The 20,308-nt window shown below is 37.8% G+C and overlaps 1 protein-coding gene across 1 annotated transcript; it reads left to right on the top strand.

The window, feature by feature from the left end:
* The first annotated feature begins 1,683 nt into the window (after window positions 1–1,683).
* scp2a (sterol carrier protein 2a) lies at window positions 1,684–17,472 on the top strand. The gene is made up of 16 exons (XM_077521445.1): window positions 1,684–1,824; window positions 3,072–3,129; window positions 3,227–3,298; window positions 3,496–3,627; window positions 4,973–5,037; window positions 5,975–6,101; window positions 6,172–6,235; window positions 6,317–6,403; window positions 6,493–6,643; window positions 8,296–8,443; window positions 9,063–9,170; window positions 11,062–11,215; window positions 12,119–12,215; window positions 12,346–12,475; window positions 13,379–13,458; window positions 16,729–17,472. The coding sequence occupies exons 1-16, from the start codon at window positions 1,771–1,773 to the stop codon at window positions 16,822–16,824; spliced, it is 1,623 nt and encodes a 540-aa protein (XP_077377571.1). The 5' UTR covers window positions 1,684–1,770; the 3' UTR covers window positions 16,825–17,472.
* Window positions 17,473–20,308: the final 2,836 nt, after the last annotated feature.

Genomic DNA, 20,308 nt, shown 5'->3' on the forward strand with positions numbered 1-20,308 from the left:
AAGGCCTTGTTAAACTTCTGCGTTATGAAATAAAAACTGACTTTGTAAAACAACGTTTTCTTATCTTATAAAACCTTGCAAATAAATTAAATGTCATTATTTTTTAAAAAGTATGACATTGTTAAAATAATCATTATGAAATATTTAATCAAAATAAAATATTTGTTACATATTAAAGACTAGCATAAGACTTTTCATAATAATACTAACACCTCATTTTAAAATTTAATGTCCATATTGTCCGTTATTTATCAAAAGGATAGTTATTTCAAAAAGACCTTTTTATTTATTGAATTTTGACACTTTTGGGCATCCATAAAGTAGCGAGGGAATCCTGTACATCCAAATTTCTATCAAACTGATGATTGACATACTCACTTGCATACAGGTTTGCCAACTCCCCAGTAAGGAAAGTATAGCTATTGGCTGTCCCAAAGGCCACTAGAAGTTGCAAAATGACATCATCGCGTTATGTTTCGGTTCTGTCTTGGTTTGTGTTTATTTTGGGTTTTGTATCAGACATGTCTGTTTTGTCTGTTGTGATCAGTCTTTTGTTATGTGTTCCTTGTCATGTATAACCACGTCCACCTATGTCTTGCCTACACTGAATAGAAATTAAAAAAAAAAAAAAGTCCTCAATTTTATCTTGTTGTTGTTGTTGTTGTTGTACAAAGTACAAACTAAAATCATCTGGCTCTAAATATATTTTTAAAGTACATCTAGATCTACTCAGTGTTTCTGGAGTCAGATGATTTTATTGAGTTCAACCCACTTGTTGATGGTTTTTTGTGTTTGTTTTTTTCTCCCCCAGTGAGGAGGAACCTTTGAATGCTTTGAAGGACCCAGCCAAGGAATTTGGACACACACTGCTACAATGATCTAACTTTGCATCCAAGCTGAATTCTCGTGGTATTTAGTGACTTCACAAACTCCCGAGAATTGTGGAGAACTCTTTTTTAAAATTAAGTTAATATTGGCACACAGATACTCAACATTTATTAGGTATGAAATATAACATATCCGTTCAAAATCGGAAGGGATAGAGAGAGACTGGTTAACATGTCCACCTCCCAGTTCTGAGGACTCCGGTTCGAGTCCAGGCTCCGGCCTTCCTGGGTGGAGTTTGCATGTTCTCCCCGTGCCCGCGTGGGTCTTTTACTCCGGTTTACTCCCACATTCCAACGACATGCATGGCAGGTTAATTGGGCGCTCCGAATTGTCCCTAGGTGTGCTTGTGAGTGTGGATGGTCGTTCGTCTCTGTGTGCCCTGCGATTGGCTGGCGACCAGTCCAGGGTGTACCCCGCCTACTGCCCAGAGCCAGCTGAGATAGGCGCCAGAACCCCCCGCGACCCTTGTGAGGAAGAAGCGGTCAAGAAAATGGATGGATGGAGAGAGGAGGGACTCTCAAACTGTAAACAAGACTGAGCTGTACTTTTTGTTTGCTGTGGCAGTGTACTTAACTCTGCGCATTAGAGGAACTTGTACAAGTACTGGCGTAAAATACACAATTTTAATTTGACCTCGCTATTTATCCAAACTCTGTCTTGTATAGTACTACACGTCCATCTGATTAATGTGCATTTTTTTTGTTTGTTTTGTTTTTAATCGAAGCGATTGCAATACTGTATTAACTTGCTACTCGCAAACCCGTAGTGACGCCTCACTTTATGATAGTCGATCTTTTCCCACGAGTGGGAACACCGGAAGTAGTTTGCTATCACTGGCTTCTGACATTCGTGTTGGCGGACTACACAGTAAAACATCGAACGATGGCTCCAGCAAGCAGAAATCGGGTGTTTGTCATCGGCGTCGGCATGACCAAGGTAAATGAAATGAAATGAACTGAAAGCTGCTTGGCACAATAATGTCGGATCTTATCTTCATAATGAGGTTAGGTTAGCTAATGTGCAGCGCGATTGTTGTGTAGTTTTTCCCAGAAGTTCGGAGTCGTAAAGTGAGATAGTTCTCTAAAATTCAAAGCACAACATTTGCAAGATCTTTTTGGATGAAATGAGCCCAAAATGTTTTGTTATTGGATGGTCATATTTACGAGTTGAATATATTTTGTTGTTCGGTAGTTATGCAACGTGTTGAGCACTCTCAGTCCATAGTTCATGTCCAAGGAAAATGTGTGTCAAGGTGCATTTGACCCCTACCCTCATTTCCCCTGTAACAGCCTTCTATCATTAAATTTTAACTCGTTCTTACAAGAACGTTTCTATTTTTTTTGTGTGTGTCCTGTGCGGTTTCTGTTTCCTGAACTAAAATGGTACACCAAACGGAGTAAAATATTGTCTTGTGTACTATTGACTTGTGAATGTATTGTAAAATGTGAACTTAGGAGAAAAAAAAAAAAAAAAAAAAAAAAAACCTACTCTAGAGCAATATGCAGAATTTTGATGCTGATTTGACTCACCTGTGGTGGAATTCTTTTGAAGTACAGTGGAATAAAAACAGTATTTAATTCTTTGATGTTTTTTTTGTCGTTGCAATATTTAGGTATTAACTGAATTTGTTAAAAGATTTTGGAATGAAAGAACCATATTTACAGGTAATTAGGTGCCTCGCATCACCCATAGTCAGTGTTTAAGTTTTTTTTTTTTTTTTGAGTCGAGGCAGATATTTCGCGTTATTAAAAAAATAAATAAATAAATAAATCCCTCAACACAACACGTAACAAAAATATCACCAAAAAAGCGGATTACTAGTTCCTGGTAAGTAGGTGTCTTCTGCCATCTAGTGGAAGCGCATACAATATTTTGGTGTGTCGCTGTAGGTCATTGGCACAAATAGTTCAACAAAGATACAATATTTATTGTAAATAAGTACTTTTTAGACCAATTAAGTGAAGTTGGATAAGTTCCCACAGCAACATTTTCATGACACATTGATGTGCCATGGCAAACGGGTTGGGAATTACTGGAAGTATGCAATAGAAAATCTTGTTTCTGAAAGGATTTTTGTTGTTGGGAATAACTTGCTGCATTTACCACAATCTTATGGGATGATTATGATTTTGGAAGTACTACTTATGACATGCTTATGTTTTTCATGTATGTTTTTGCAACAGTTTGACAAGCCCGGAGCTCGAGGCGACTATGACTACCCTGACATGGCCAAGGAAGCGGGTGCTTATCTGAAGAAAATTTGGACATTGCTCAGCCATTCACAAGATCATCTGAATACTCTTTGATATCTAATAGTATAATCTTCGTTCTTTTGCAGGTCAAAAGGCCCTTGCAGATGCGGGAATCCCATACTCTGCGATCGAACAAGCTTGTGTGGGATATGTGTATGGTAGCGCATTTAATTTATAGTCAGCAAAAATGAACGGTGCTGCTGTTGGGTGGGGGGATTTTTTTTTCTTAAGATGGGCCCATTAGAGCTATCATCACTTTTCTCCCCATTCCTATCCATCAGCAATGATTCTAAAAACCCTTCTTGACTTTGTACCAATTATTTTCATCTGATGGACCTTTCCTCTACTGTCTTAGGGGACTCTACATGTGGGCAGAGGGCCATTTACCACAGCCTGGGCTTGACCGGCATCCCCATCATTAACGTCAATAATAATTGCTCCACCGGCTCCACTGCCCTCTTCATGGCACGGCAGCTCATCCAAGGAGGTGAGTTAAGTGGGATTTTTATTTTTATTTTTTAATTGAATCCAATTGAGTTTCAGATACATCGCTGCTCAACTGAAGTGAAGTGAAATGAAGTGAAACTAAAAGGAGCTCAACAGTCACTAATGCGCTTTCAGCTGTGCATTGAATTGTACGAACAGTTCACACACAAACACACAAATACAACATAGGCATGCTCACAAGTGGACAAAATTAATCTCGAGACTGTTACAGAGACTAACTGGCCATGTTGGTGACAGTACTCAATTAGGCCATGTCGCCTTAATGCAGTGCTTCTCAAATAGTGGGGCGGGCCCCCCCAGGGGGGCGCGAGACTCCATCAAGGGGGGCGCATTTGACCTCGGGGAACATGCTTTTTTATTTTTATTTTATTTTATTTTTTTACTGTCCTAGAATAAAGTGCAATTGCACCTCCACTACATTAGGGGGCAGTGGCGCTCTCATTAGTGGCAGAGTGTGCGCAGGGAGCATTCGCTCGGTGGTGTCGGGGTTTTGTTCGCACTTTGCACACAGCAAAAAAAAATCAGCACAAATTATTTTACGTATTTTTGTTTTGCAGGTTAAAGTTTTTTTTAATATTGTGCTCCTGAGTTAATGTTGGTGATCAGTTTGAATGTATTATTATTTATTGATGTTATGTAATTGTATTTTTCCGTATCACATGGTTTGACATGGCCAGTCAAAAAATTTTTATAGTTTAATTAAGGATTTAATTTTATTTTTGAATTTCAGATGCACTTTAGATCTTTTCTGTTACAGTTAATAAAGCTATTCTTTGTTGTAAGTTGGTCCATGTTTCTCTCTTTTTTTAATTCTCTTATATGTTAATTCGGATACAGTGTTATGCAGCGATGTGCTTATAACAATTTTATAGACAAATGATACTATTTATAGTTGTGGGGGCGAGCGAGATGTTTTCTTCTTACTGGGGGAGGCATGACAGAAAATAATTGAGAAGCAATGTCTTAACGGGAAAATGCATTCCAAAAAGTAGTTTATTTCCTTACGTTGTCATATATATATATATATATATATATGTATATATATATATGTATATATAATACAGTGTCATTTTTCTTTATTAAAAAACATTTAACTAAAAATTGTAATGGTTTCCTGGGACTGAAACAAATTTGATGGAATTTATTTCAATATATTTCAATGCAGAGTAGTGATTTTATACATGAGTACATTTAGTCAGGAAACCAATTAAACTGGTACATCAAGATACCACTAAGTGTGTGTGAGAGATGTGGGCGGTAAAGCAGCTTTTATTCAAAATATAAAAATATGTAAGTTAATCAAAGAATTTCTAATTTGCCTTTAGGTCTTTCAGACTGCGTGCTTGCACTTGGATTTGAAAAGATGGAGAGGGGCTCTTTGTCTGCTAAGGTAAAAAAAACAACAAAAAACATCCAAACTTCTAACATTTTTTATCTCTTACAATACACTTAAAGTTCATTCTATATAACTAGAAAAAAACGAGAATAAACATACATCGATATGCTAACTGGATCTATACCAAAATTGAAAGAGTACTTCCATGGCCCATGCTACTCCACTTCTAAATTTGTGATTACAAAAAATGGAAACATGCATACAAATGGTCAAAAAAAAAAATCTTGCTTGCACTTGTGACAGGCTCAAATTCGATGTGCAAACTGAACAAACTTGACCAAGACAACAAAACGACTCTTAATATTCAGGAGAACACTGTTCAAAAGGCCAGATTGAACTGTTTGTGAGGTTGCAGCGCCCTCTGTTGGTCAGTTGACTGGTACCGTTTTTAATTATAGTTAGGCACGTCTTGGCCACCTTTTTGTTGTTAAGACCCATGCTAATTGACAGATGAAGTTGGTAGCTACATGTTCGAGCTTAGCTTAATTTCTTAATGTGTGCGTGCATTCGCAGGTAGGTGCCCCAATGTAATGTTACCAGTAATTTGTCTTATATATATATATTCATTAAGGTTAATGTTATTTGTACTGTTTTGGGCTTATGTACCACTAAGTAGCTCAGCTAAGTAGTATTGTATTATAGCCACACAATTGGTTCTCTTTAATTTGTATTGTATTGTATTTGCTTTACAGAAACCACACGCATAAATCCCCATCCTGTCCCCACAATTAAACAACAGAAAGAAACAAATTGGTCAGAATCATTGCTTCACGAGTTATGTTCTAACCGGACATACTGCAGCGGTTATCAACCTCATAGTTAATTTCTACCAGCAAATATTTTTCAAACACATTGCTAAATGAATAATGCATCAGTGTCAATCAAAATGGAGCATGATGGTTTGACACAGCGGAACTGTTTCTTCTTGTAGTACATGGATCGGACCAGTCCCATGGACAAGCACATGGAGGTGATGATCAACCGTTACGGGATGGTGGCTGCGCCACCAGCTGCGCAGATGTTCGGCAACGCCGGCAGGGAGCACATGGAAAAATACGGTGCCTGTGGCATTTATAGGGCTGCATTTGAAAGGAATGGTTGATGATGTCTAACCAGGATCATTTGCAGGCACCAAACCGGAACATTTTGCCAAAATTGCCTGGAAGAACCACAAACATTCCACCAACAACCCGTGAGTTGCAAATAATACACAATTCATGTACGGTCGATTTTGGTTTTGTGCTAATTTAGGAATTGTTACGTGTATGTGTAGTTATTCTCAGTTCCAAGACGAGTACACTTTGGAGCAGGTGATGAACTCGAGGAAGGTGTTTGAGTTTTTGACTCTTCTGCAGTGCTGGTGAGGTATTCCTGTTTATTCATCACATTTTGTCAAAATTCACCACACCATAATAATAGCGTATTGTCTTCCATGATTTTCCTCGTTAGCCCCACATCAGACGGTGCAGGTGCTGTCGTGTTGGCAAGTGAGGACTTTGCCAGGCGTCACCATCTGGAGAAGCAAGCAGTGGAGATCCTGGCCCAAGAGATGGTGACCGACCTGTCCACGACGTTTGATGAAAATAGCTGCATTAAGATGGTGAGAAATGCTGGAGTCCGATTTAAAAGTTAATGAGGCAAACAGCTTGGCATTAAAAACTGTTGGAAAACAAAATCAGCTTTCTTTTCACACATGCTAATTGGCCATAAGGATTTATGCTTTTCTAGTAGTTTATACATCACATTTTTTGCTTATTCAGTAAAACTAATCGGCGACAAGACTAAACAGGTGGAATTTAGCAATGTAAAAAAAATAAAAAATGTTTACCTGCAACTAAAATCGTATTGCAGTGAAATGATCTCTGGTTGTAGCCTTCTCTGTTGTAGTACATTAATCTTACCAATAGATGATGCTATTGCTCTGCGTTCTCTCCTGCTCTGTGTCTCATCCATAGAGCAGCAAAGTCTTTTGCATAGCCATTAGCCAACATATTGTTGTAATAATTATTCAACAATTTTTTTTATTTTTGTGAAAACTTGGCTCATTAACATACAATGTGTTAGTTTGCATTGTTGATATCTAAAAAAATAAGGCTGTGCAATTAATCGAAATTCAATTATTACACTCCTCAATTACAAAATCAGCATAATTGTAAAAACGATTATTAATACTGCTTTTTGAGTTGTTTAACTCATTCACTCCCAGCCATTTTCACAGAAGCAATCCCGTTCGCTCCCGGCTGTTTTACTAGATTTTGACTGATTTTGCAAGGCCCACAGAATATTGTGTCCTATTGCTCTAAAAACATGGAACCTATCAAAAGAAAGATTAAAGTCTCTTCTTTCATCAGGAAAAAAAAAGTAGGAAAAAAAGTATGTTTCTATCTGTTTCCGTTTTGCAGCAATTAGCATTAGAAGAGAGCTATTTAAAATTGTAAGTAATTGAGCTTTTTTTTTTTTTTTTTTTTAGAAGTCCCTGGTTGATCTCCTTTGCTCTGTTGCCACCTGCTGGCCGTTTGTGTAATAACTACCATTTCTGCAACCGTTCTTTGCAGTTGAGAGGCTGCATCAAAGCCTTCTGTATGCTCTAGCATAAAAAAAATACAATAAAAAAAATAAAAAAACGTATAAATACGTCTTTGGGACACTTAGAACATTAAAAAAAAACATATTTATACATTATTGGGAGCAAATGAGTTAAATATATACATTTGCACCATTTTTTTATATATATTTTAAAATAACTAATTTAATAAATTTTGTTTAATCCAAAATGAACTTGCATAATTCTAGTGTGTTATTTAATTGTCTCAATACTTTTTGTTTGTTTAACATGTTCTTGTTTTGTACCAAAAAATAAATGATCGTCCTGCTACACAGTAGACAAGCTGCACTCCAACAACTTCAAGTTTTTGCCAACTTAAATAAATAAATATCATCATAAATTATGTTTGGTCAAAAAGGAACTTACGTAATTGTAGTGTTTCTATTTTTTTTAATTGGTCTTAATATTTTTAAATGCTTAAACATTTTCTTGTTTTGTACCAAAAAGTAATTATTTGCACAATCATGATTTAAATTATTGGCAAAAGAATTCTGATTATTATTTTTTCAACAATCGAGCAGCTTTAGCGTAAGCTAACACTTGAGAATAAAAATAACTAACTAACATATCACTACTGGAAATTTTGTTTCGTCTCCTCATCTTAACATGTATTTGCTTTGACCACACTCCTCCTCACGTCCGTTTAGGTGGGTTACGACATGTCCCGAGTGGCGGCCAAAAAGTGTTTTGAAGCGTCCGGTTTGCGACCTGCTGATGTTGATGTTGTGGAGCTGCACGACTGCTTCTCTGCTAACGAGCTAATCACTTATGAGGCACTGGGACTGTGCCCTGAAGGTACTCTTTAACTCATTCACTGCCAATGACGACTATAGACGTCAAAAAGCTTTAATTTAAAAATTAATTTAATTAATTTAATTTAAAAATGAGTTTGTTATTCATTGTTTTCATTCATAGTTATTAATCATTGTTTTTATTAATATCAATGATGACAATTTCATTGCTAAGTGCTCCCATCGTGCGTAGAACTGATTCCTGTTACCCTACAACACAGGCGGTCTTGATCTTACTGAGACCACATACTGGGTCTCTGCCTCCAAAAGTCAATTTTAGTTGACTAAAATAAATTGCTCTTTATTTTTGTTGACTAAAATTGGATTCAAACTAAAATACAATCAGGTGACTGAATTATGACTAGGACTTTAATTAAATTTAGTCGGAAGACTATAACTAAAACTAAATAAATTTCTTTTTTTAAATTAAAATTTAAATATAAATATTTTTTTTTCCAAAATTAACACTGGCTGTTTGCTTGGATTTTTGACGTATATAGTTGTCATTGGCAGTGAATGAGTTAAAAAAAAAAAGAAAAGAAAAGAAAAAAGACTGGATTAAAGCTTGCCAAAGTGTAACCAACCAAATGGTGATGTGATTGTTTTTTTTTTTTTTTCAACAGGTAAAGGAGCCGAGCTGATTGACAGAGGTGATAACACATATGGCGGCAAGTATGTGATCAACCCCAGTGGCGGCCTCATCTCCAAAGGGCATCCTTTAGGAGCTACAGGTGCATACTTTCGATGTTTTACCCTTCAAATAATGTCAGTCACCTTAGTAACATCAGGGCTCTTCACTAACTTTTGCACTGGTAGCACTGGTGCTACCAACTTTTTGAGTTGGTCGCACCACACAGGTTTTGGTTGCACCTTTTGGGGGGAGATACAGCATGAACATATTTGCCGATGTATAATTGACCTAATTTGCATCGGGTAGTTTCAGATGACATAAGACGGACAGCGACTTAACATATAGCTGCAAAATATTTGACTATAACAAGATTTGTCTGCTATAAAACAGGTCAGTTATTTCAGATTACTTTAAAAGAAGACATTGAAAAAAAGGCTTTGCTTTAATGTGAGTATTAGTTTGTTCAATGACTATTTATTATACACTTATGTATTGTAAACAGAAGTAACTAGTTGGACCATCCATTGTAAGTTTAAAAAAAACAACAACAAAATGATTTCACGCCCATCATTCTTCTTAATGTATGCTAGCTTTTATACATTGATAGAAAGCCTACATTGTTTAGATTTTTGCAATTATTAACGGTTAAAGCATTGATGGACTTGAGTTTGAAATGTCTGACTGCATTTGAACGCATCCGGCGGCTGTCAATGTTTATGCTTCCGTTAGTGGCTAAGTTGCTAACGCCGGAGACTTGTGCCGTGTTATACAATGACAGAATAATTAACAGACTAATTAACTTTATTAGCGCCCTTAATTAATCAAATGTAATCTCAAGGTGGCGTTATGTTGTTGGAAGTCGAAAGTCGAATGAGGACGAGTCAAGCTAGCCGAATTCTGCACGCTGTGTGGGTCCATTTTAAAATACAACAAGGCCATTGCATCGATTGAATGTATTACTTGAAAGGCTTTTATTTTGAAGTTGGCCTCCGCAACGCGTTCCGCCGATGTACGACCCGAACCGTGGCGCTGGATTCATACAGATCACGGCTCAAAGATGAGCGGTTGCACCACTCAGTAAAACGTACTCGTGACGTGCGACTGGATACATTTTTATTTGTATTTATTTTTTTTACCAGCACAAACTGTACAGTTGGCCGCATTTGCGGGTGAATTGGTCGCAGTGTCGATTCCTGAATATGCACGTTTGCAATCAACTAAAGTGACTGAATTATAGTTTTCTGCTTTGACTCGTCTTGCACTTAGTGGTGAGAAATTATCTGCATCTCTACCTTGTCCCTCCTGTATCAAAGCCCACTCCATCAACTCATTTGCTCCCAATAACGTGTAAATACGTTTTTTTCTAAATGTTTTAAGTGTCCCAAAGACGTATTTATACGTTTTTTTTGTTGTTTTTTTTTATGCCAGCTAGAGCATACAGAAGGCTTTGATGCAGCCTCTCAACTGCAAAGAACGGTTGCAGAAATGGTAGTTATTACACAAACGGCCAACAGGTGGCAGCAGAGCAAAGGAGATCAACCAGGGCCATGTAGAAAAAAAAGCTAAATTACTTACAATTTTGAATAGATTTGTGAAAACTGATGAAACTTGGCTCTCTTCTAATGCGAATCGCTGCAAAACGGAAACAGATAGAAACATACTTTTTTTTTTTTTTTTTTTTTTCCTGATGAAAGGAGAGACTTTAATCTTTCTTTTGATAGGTTCCATGATTTTATAGCAATAGAACACAATATTCTGTGGGCCTTGCAAAATCAGTCAAAATCCAGTAAAACAGCCGGGAGCGAACGGGATTGCTTCTGTGAAAATGGCTGGGGGTGAAAGAGTTAATGGCTAGACTGTCAAGTAGGTTCGCTACGTGCCTAACTCATCAGCAGCGGTGCTTACATTTGATTTTCAAAGCCTTCATTCCTCTTGAACGCGCTAGTGTCTGTGCACTCACTGTGTGTACTGTATACCATCTTTTGACTCAGGGCTGGCCCAGTGTGCCGAGCTCTGCTGGCAGCTCAGAGGTCAGGCTGGCAGGAGGCAAGTCCCCGGGGCCAAAGTGGCCTTGCAGCACAACATTGGCTTAGGAGGAGCAGTGGTTGTCACGCTTTACAGAATGGGATTCACACAGGAGCCCAGGTACTCTGGATTTCGCCACGAGTCATGTACAATGAATGTTTTCTGGGTTAGACAGAAAGGTGGGGGCTGGTGGTGCTAGCATATATACTGCAGATTTCACATAGCTTACAGTTCTTGTCATTCAATATATCACTACCCCATTATTATTATTGTTATTTTGCTGTACTAGAATAAAATGTAATTGCACATCCACTACAGTAGGTGGTGCTCTCATCGATGGAGTGCGCAAATATTGTAGGCTTGGTGCACGTACACCAAGATAATATTAGTCATGGTGGAGATTTGGGGAGGTGTGAAATATTTTCTTATTCCATGGGGGGCTGCTCGATTATGAAGAAAATATGAATCACGATTAATTTGGTCTGCAATTGACTGGCAATCAGTTCAGGGTGTACACCGCCTGCCAGCTGGGATAGGCTCCAGCACGCCCGCGACCCTTATGAGGAGTAAGCGGTTAAGAAAATGGATGGATGAATGGATTAATTTTGGTAATAATTTTTTTTTTAATTAGGGCAATCATTAGTTTTTTGGTACAAGACAGGAAAACAAATTTAAAGACAAATACATTTCTTTGATAATTCTCTATAATTATGCAATTCCTTTTGGACCAAACAAGATGTATGAAATTAGTCATTTTAAAATAAAATAAAAAAAAATGTGCCAAATGTATAAATTTAAACAAGTCAAAATTAGTACTAATAATCTTTTATTTTTGTTTAGGATTATGCCGATTTTGTAATTATGGTGTTTAGAAATTGTAATTGTAATTGAATTTTAATTAATTGCACAGCCCTAGCCCGGACAAAAAATAATTGATAAGCACTGCCTTATTGTATACCTTGCTCATTGTTTGACCTAAGATTGAGTTTAGTTATGTGACAACGGCTGTTTTTGCCTCCTCAGGTTACACGTCAGCGCAGTAGCCACAAGTGCAGGCAACAACTTGGAGGGTTTTAAAGCATACGCTGTCTTCAAGGAGATTGAAAAACATTTGCAGGAGGTATGGTGGCATAGCAAGCCTTACAGTTTGGTTTGCTAGGCTAAGTTCATTTTTCTAACGTCGGTTTAAGATACTTGACAGTACAAACCTCAATACAAATACAAAACAAAGGCTTTTTGTCCTCTTGCAGGAAGGAGCAAAGCTCGTCAAGAAGGTTGGCGGCGTGTTTGCTTTCCAAGTGAAAGATGGACCTGATGGGAAGGAGGCGACTTGGTTTGTGGATGTGAAAAACGGCAACGGTCGTGTCACCAATGAATCGGGTATTGCAGTGTGATTTCAAAACGTTCCGCGTATCTGCACACAAAGTTTGCCATTTGTCTTTTGAACATGTCATACACATATAATGGAACCTCCATATATGAACAATTCGGTTCACTTTTTTTTTTTTTTTTAAAGGCAAGTCAACCATAAACATTTTTTGACAGTAGGTCAATATGTTATAAGTGACCTCACTAGTCTAAACATGACCTTCTAATATTACATTTGTGGAATATGAGTTGTGCAGCAAAATCCAGCCGTTATTATCCGTCTCAGGGGGCGGCCATTTTGCCACTTGCTGTCGACTGAAGATGACATCACAGTTAGTCAAGGCTCAGGCAACGACCAATCACAGCTCACCAATTTTATGAAGCTGAGCTGTGATTGGTTTTTACCTGAGACCTGAGCAACAAAATGGACGTCTTCTGATATTGATAAAAAAAAACAACTGCTGGATTTTGCAGCTTAACTCACGTTCCACTAACACGATCTTAACCAAAATAGTGTATTTAGACTAGTAGGGCTGCATTGAACGTATTATTGTCAAATACATGTTCTGGGATGACTTCTCCTTTAAGAAGAGTTTCCTTGCTTCTTGCACAGTTTTCATGCCACGACTTGGACATGCCCTGTCGGAGTTACAAAAACAAACTCTTCTTATGATGGTTTTGTTCAAAAAAACAACTTTTGATTGTAGTGTAAGTTAATATAATTGAGTAAAGTTTTAGAAAAAAAATGAACAAAAACAGAAAAATCATATGGCTTATAATGTGTCTGGTTATAGCTGAAAAAGATCAGAATGCTGCAAATTGCTCAATTTAGCCACTTAAGTGTGTGAGGTTTTAGAATCCAAATGCAATTCCAAGATGCTTTGCTCAGTCATGCTAATTGTATGTTTCTTTCAGGTACAAAGGCAGATTGCACTTTGACCATGAGTGATCAAGATCTCCTGGATCTAATGACAGGAAAATTGAACGCTCAAACGGTATGTGCCAAAAATGACTCTGTCTCTCTCGCTTGTTTTAGTTTCCAAGGTGATGAGTACGTTTCTTTCCCTTTGATTTCTTCTTCTTTTTTTAAAAAAACATTTTTAAAAACTTGAGAGAAAAACTTTGTCATGAGGGGGCGTTTCATCACGTAAAATTGAGGTGGGGGACGGATTTATTCTCTTTTAGAATAGGTTGTAACATGTAACATGCAATGTGGAAATGGTGAATGGCTGTGTATCCAACATCGGTGGCTTGATCCTGAACCGGAAAAAAAATCTAGTTCCATGCATTATTTATTTATTTATTACACTTTGATTATGCATATGTGAATTGTGCAACCAAGCAGTGTAAATCCAGAATGAGAATGAATGAATCCAACTGGAAATGATGGAATGATCAAGTTAAAAAGCAAAACATATTTCAATGTTAATTGGTGAATACAGCTGTGTTGAGTTTCCGAGTTTCCAGCCTCTGGGGTCAGTAATGTTTTTTTCCCAGCCTCAGTATTGAGCCTGTTTTTGTTTTTTTTTTTTTTTTTTGTTTTTTTTTTAGGGGGGGGGGTGGGGGTGGGGGATACTCTACTCTATGGAGTCCATTACATCATTACATCATTAGCTTTGCGCAACCAGTATTGACCAGTTTCTTTGTATGTTCTGCAATTTAATTAGAACATCAGAAAATATTTAAGGGCAAAAAATCTTTGTGCTGGGTCTTTTTTTTTTTTTTTTTTTTTTTTTTTTTTTTTTTTTTTAAGAGCTCAGAATAGTTCATTCGGTAGTCTTACCGATTCAACGTCTTTGCTGGGTCTTGTTTTTAATCTAGTCTTTAAATGGAAAACCCTGAACCTTCTACGAATTATTGTTCGCTGAACAGCCACCGGAAAAGCTTTCAAAAGAGCAAACAGGCCTTGAAATGGCTAAGATGACGCACATATGCTCTTATGTGTTCAATTCTTTTTATTCTGGCTGCTTGAAGAGCATATGTGGCTACTTGCAGCCTATGAATGCTATTATTATAACAAGTAATGCAGTTAGAAACGTAGTTACTACTCTGTAGAAGTAATTAGTTACCCAACAAAGTAGAGATAGACCGATATGCTTTTTTCAGGGCCGGGACCGATACCGATTATCGGTAGTCAAGGAGGCAGGTAACCGATATTTGAAGCCGATATTCATTTGCAGTAAAAGTTAAAATGTTGGCACCAAATTTTTGAATAATGCAAACCCTAACAGTTCTTTACAATGGATTCTCACACTACACTTTTCATTTTACATCCTTCTATCTGCAATAAGACGTTGGTGGCGGGGGGGAGTTAAATGTGGGGGCCAATGTGACATTACCTTTTATAGCATTTGGGATACTTGTAGTTTTATTCTATAAATGTTATATTTTTATATTTTGAAGTAATAGGAGGAACCCTGTCATTCAAAATGTGCATCAGCTGTGGCATTACTTATTACTACAGCAAAAAAAAAAAAAAAATTCCATGAGAAAAACTATTCATCCCTGAACACCATACAGTTCTTGTAGACCTTATTATAATTATTGTTATTGTTACCATATAGACAGTTTTGATAAGCTGAGGATCTTAAATCGAGAACAGCAATATCATGCTACTCCTCTCTACAAGAGAACTGTCAAAAGACACTTCATCATGTAGTTTACTGCCACTTAGGATGCCCCAATCAACGCAGAAAAAGGTAGAGTAAAATAACTTGGTTATAATAATAGTAAGAATAACTTGGTTAAACAGACATTGTTGCGGTGGACCGCTGCCAGTTTCTGCTGTTTAATGTGTTTTACACTTATAGACACGTGTGTGTATATGGGCACACTATTCTCTCACTACTGTACTGTACTGTATCACTTAATGGCACAGATGTACTTGTCTAAATAATAACTGGGCTGCAACATTGCTAATTCACATTAACAAGCACTGTCTTAGCTGTCCACATGAATAGTTACTAACACACGAGAAAGTTATACAACACACCAAACATGAGCTCATTATTCAAAGTATGATGCACGTAACGAAATTACATCACTGAACATTAATTGCAGCCGTGTACGGCCGTAGATGTTACATATTAGTGGCATCCATTGAGAGGATAATGTCCCAAATGACGGCAGACATGACGTGAAAAGAGAGACAAAACGAGCAAATAAGCACACTATACTTTAGTGCACTTCTCTACTAATGCCAAACATACGGAAGAGAACACGTTCGTGTAGTTAAACGGTGTTTGAGACACTTAATTAGTTACGGAGCGGACTTTAACGAGGTGCACAACGAGCTGTCAATCAAATCGATAAGGCACACAATGGCAAACCAGTGCGACAAATAAACACAATATAAAGTAACTAAACGCTATTTAGTGTCACTGTGGCATCTCACTGCATAATAACCGCTATGCAACAAGTAATGGACGTGACCCAGAATGCAATGTGTGCGTCACGAGAGGTAAATATAATGACATTACTCTACTCTTAACATGGAACTAGACAATATAAGAATGACAACTGTTAATATTTGGAACCTTTCTAACAAACATTATTTACTTAATTAAGTGAAAATGTGTGTGATTCCCTCCCCGAGTAGTTCAAGTAGCGAATTAGCTACTGGGTGTTAGCCTACATGCTAACCTGAACACACCACTGTTAGCTAGCGGGGATTCAATGCAAGGCAATGCAGCTCCATTCATATAGTGCATTTAATACACAACATAATTCAATGTGTTTAGCTTATCATGGTGAAACGATCGGCGGAGTCTCTTCTCTTTTAACTTACCTTCGAAGCATGTGTCTCGCGTTGTGTCCGTGGGTGCGTGTGTGACCGGCTACTGTGATACACGGCATACACTACTGATTGGTTCTGGCTCTTGCACGGCTAACCAATCAAATGCTGCTATGGGCGTTACATTGCTGGAGTTGGACTCCATAACAGACAGAGACGCTCTGGGCTGCATTCGAAGCGAAAAGACAGAGTTTTAAATGGATCGCTCATATCGGCCGTCAGATTAATAAAACAGACCGATACCGATATGTACCAATATGTCAAATATCGGCCCCGATTATCGGCCCGGCCGATTATCGGTCTATCTCTACAACAAAGTATTAATAAATTGTGATATAATGTCCAGTAGGATTGACATTGTGAGCTATAATTGTCAGAATTCAAAGTGGATTCTTTTCAAATACATTCAGTCAGTATCACACTACACGTCACTCAGATAACCGAGTTCCTCATTGAACCTGTGTCACCTCAGGCGTTTTTCAAAGGAAAACTGAAGATTGCTGGGAATATGGGCATGGCCATGAAGCTGCAGAATCTTCAGGTGGCACCAGGAAAGGCCAAGCTGTGATTTACTGCGACGGGAATGGAGCCTAACCTTGGAATGAAATCCATTCAGAGTCCGACAATACTAAAAAGCTCAAATTGAACTGGTTCTGCAAGCCTGTTTGAATAAATAGTTCTACTGTGACGCGTTAATGTGGATCTATTAGTCGTGCAATATATGGATACACAATGTATGTTTGTGTGTATACTGTATGTATGTATGTATATAGATATACACACACATACGCAGTATGTATGCTAAACTAATTCTGAGTTAATACAGTTGAGTAACTGATAAGAAAGGCCGAATGAAAGAAGTGCAGAGACTGTCGGACAGTCTGTGGAGCACGTAAAGCAATTAAGCGATTGATAGGCTGATGATTTGGACTCGATTGCAGGTTGTGACAAGCACATGCACAACAAGCCGCATCATGTCTGAGAGCTGATGATGATTGTGTATGGGAAAATGGAGTGACTAAAAAGTTGATTGTTACAATCAGAACATTTTAACAACTCAGTTTAATCAATCAATTCATTTTAAACCTTGCAGTTACACAAATTTGTCTTCTTGCCTTATGATGTCATAATCATTCTGAAAGTGTTTGCTGTTAATATCTCTGGAACATTTAACACACTCTGCTCACAAATATGTTGAATAAACACCAGCAAGATTTCTGTGTGCAATTTTTATTTTTTTTAATTCCCTAACATTCCAACAGTGTTTCACACAGGGTGTCTTTTGAGCTTCGTCAGATGCGTTGGCCTTGAGTGCTTTCTTGTCCTATACACCACCAAGGGAAAAATTGTATTTTAAATCGCAATGGTCATATGCATAATCTGTTGAAGTTGAATGCAGGAAGTGGCATAGTGCCTCAAACTTGGAGAAATTAATTCATCTTAAAGATAAATATTGAAAAAAAAAATAATAATCTTGGGCATGACTCTCACTTCCCAGCTCAACTCCCACCTAGTGTCCCCCAGGGCTCCATCTTGGCCCCCCTCCGCTTTATTTTCTACATCCTACCTTTTGACTAGATTTTCCGTAAAATCAATTTACACTTTCACTGTTACGCAACTGCTTCTCTCAACGTCAACAATGGTTGTCATCTAACTTTCTATAACTCAACAGTGATGACCTATTGATAGGTCCCAAGGCCATGCTAATGAAAATTGACAGTTTTTCCATTATGGTTTTATGCTGATCTGGAGTGCCATGAAAGGCGACTAATTAAAAAGGTTGTTATTATTATAATTTACAAGATTATTTTGGTTTAGTTAAGTTTGGTTTATTCATGTTTTCCTTTCGGACACATTACAGCTTATATCAATCACATCACATCATTTGCAACATTGACATCCGAAAGAAGGGCTGACGGGTAGAAGCCGAAGCTTATTCGAGACCCGTCCCCAGTCATTTTAAATTTTATTGTATAATTGTCAGCTTTACCTATTTGACATTTATTAAACACCAACAAAAAGGAGAGAAGACACTCAAAGCTTGCGAGAAGAGAGGAGAGGAACTGACTGATACTGCACTCTCTGAAAAAATCCCCTCCTCGCCCTCTTCTTTTATTTGGTTTTCACGCCCCGAGTTACATAAGCGTTCCAACCCTAATAATGCAAATGCAAAACATAGTTGGAACACAGTGTACTTGTTTGTCTATTTGTGTGTGCATGTGAGTGGAAGATTGCTGAGTACGTGTGGTCAAGATTGCAATCATTTCTTAACAGAAAACAGGCGGCAGCAGACTGTCTCTAACCATTCTGCTGCATTAGATGTTCTGGTCCTTGTGCTTTTTGAGTCATCTTCTGTTAGGATAACATATAGCTAGGCTATGTGAATGTGAGTGGAGCAGAGCATAGCATTCTTCATTGCAAGCAGAAGCAATTCTTCATTGCAGCAAATGTATGATAACTTATATTTACAATTTAAATTGGAATTGTTTTACATCTGACTTCTGTTTTAAATTAAGTGATGTTTTGAAATTATAGACTAATAATATTTGCGATGTGATTTATTCTGTAAGCGTACGCTGTATGTAAATAAATAGCCAATGGCGTGCTCTGGTTATGTTCGTGCCTTCTCTGTGGCAACATTAGTTAGGTCTGTTTATTGCTTCCAGATTTGTACTAATTTCCGCGCCAACATCCTTTTCACACATCCCGAAAGTTTCCATGATTCGCTGCCCTCTATTGGTGGATTACAACCGCTTTATGATGGGAGACTAAACTGCATTGCAATAAATTTTAGGCGGTCAGGAGACCTCATTATTTGGCCACATAAAGCTGCGCCAAGTAAGACCACAACACTGCCCGACCTCATCATCACTCAACACATCATGTGACCTTTTCCCATTACGCGCGATTCACCCGATTATGTTTGCTTCCGTGCAACTGAGGCCTCCGTCTCCTTTAGCCTTTCCTATTTGAGTGTTTTACATAGCTGTCTTCACTATTTCACCATGCTGCCTGCATGTGATATACCATCAAGCTTTTTCTCTGGATAAAATTGTTTTTTTTTTTTTTTTTTTTTTTGTCGCTTTTTAGTCCATGCCCATTTTTCAGTTTCCATCCAGAAGTCTTGATGGCTGATGTGCTGGCCACTCATCCATGTGCACCTTCTGTCACGTCCAGACTGCGCTCACAATTATTCCCATTAGCCTCGTCCACCCCCACCTTCCCGACTTGTGCCTGTGCCAGGGGCCGCATGGACACATGGTGGCGTCCGATAATTGCACAAGCTGTAGAGCAGGTCAGTGAGCCTGAACATGTGACAGTGTGGGTGAAGTACAGAATTTCAGCTTTCATTGAACAGATTGATTCATCAGGCATGGCATTTCTGATTTTGGAATTTGTCATTTTATACAAAATAGCTCAGACATTTGACCTAGTTATAACCAATCACGTGCCAAAGTTGGATAGAAATCCATCATAGTCATGAAGGCCAGACCCCAAGGGCGACATCAAGGTGTAATTCTTCCGTTGTCCACAAGATGGCGGCACCCTATTTTGGTTAAGACTGTAAATTCTAAAGAAGAAGAGTGAAAACAGGAAGTTGGCCTATTTCAAACTCTGACAAAAGAGGTTATTGAATGTTTGTCCTCTCCCATCCTGTTCTTGACACCAACCTTTTATAATGTGAATCTTATTTTCAATGAAACATTCTGTTCAATGTTTGTATAATTTTAAACATTTGTTTCAAGACCTTAAAAAAATAACTGCTGTAAATGTTATAAAAATATGCGTAGGGGTAGAGGGATGATTTAAATGGGGTAATAATTTGTATATTACAGTCATCGTGGAAAGGTCAGAAAAAATCATGTCATTGCTGTATTACTGAATATTTTATATGTCATATTATACTCGGCCACTGTGCTCCAGTATACCAGTCTGCATCATGTAGGCTATGTATCATATGTTGATGGTTGTCATGGCTGCCGCCATACAAGTTTTTCAGAACTGCGCATACGTGAAAAATACATTTGTAGATAACCCGATAGAAAACACAC

This window comes from Festucalex cinctus, chromosome 1, assembly GCF_051991245.1.
Source record: "Festucalex cinctus isolate MCC-2025b chromosome 1, RoL_Fcin_1.0, whole genome shotgun sequence".
NCBI lineage: Eukaryota > Metazoa > Chordata > Actinopteri > Syngnathiformes > Syngnathidae > Festucalex > Festucalex cinctus.

What these genes read in the sequence shown, in the direction of transcription:
- scp2a (XM_077521445.1), top strand. Translation starts at nt 1,771, where the DNA reads ATGGCTCCAGCAAGCAGAAATCGGGTGTTTGTCATCGGCGTCGGCATG. An exon ending in TTGACTCTTCTGCAGTGCTG is followed by an intron (nt 6,404 to 6,492) that starts GTGAGGTATTCC and finishes TTTCCTCGTTAG; the next exon opens with CCCCACATCAGACGGTGCAG. An exon ending in ACTGGGACTGTGCCCTGAAG is followed by an intron (nt 8,444 to 9,062) that starts GTACTCTTTAAC and finishes TTTTTTCAACAG; the next exon opens with GTAAAGGAGCCGAGCTGATT.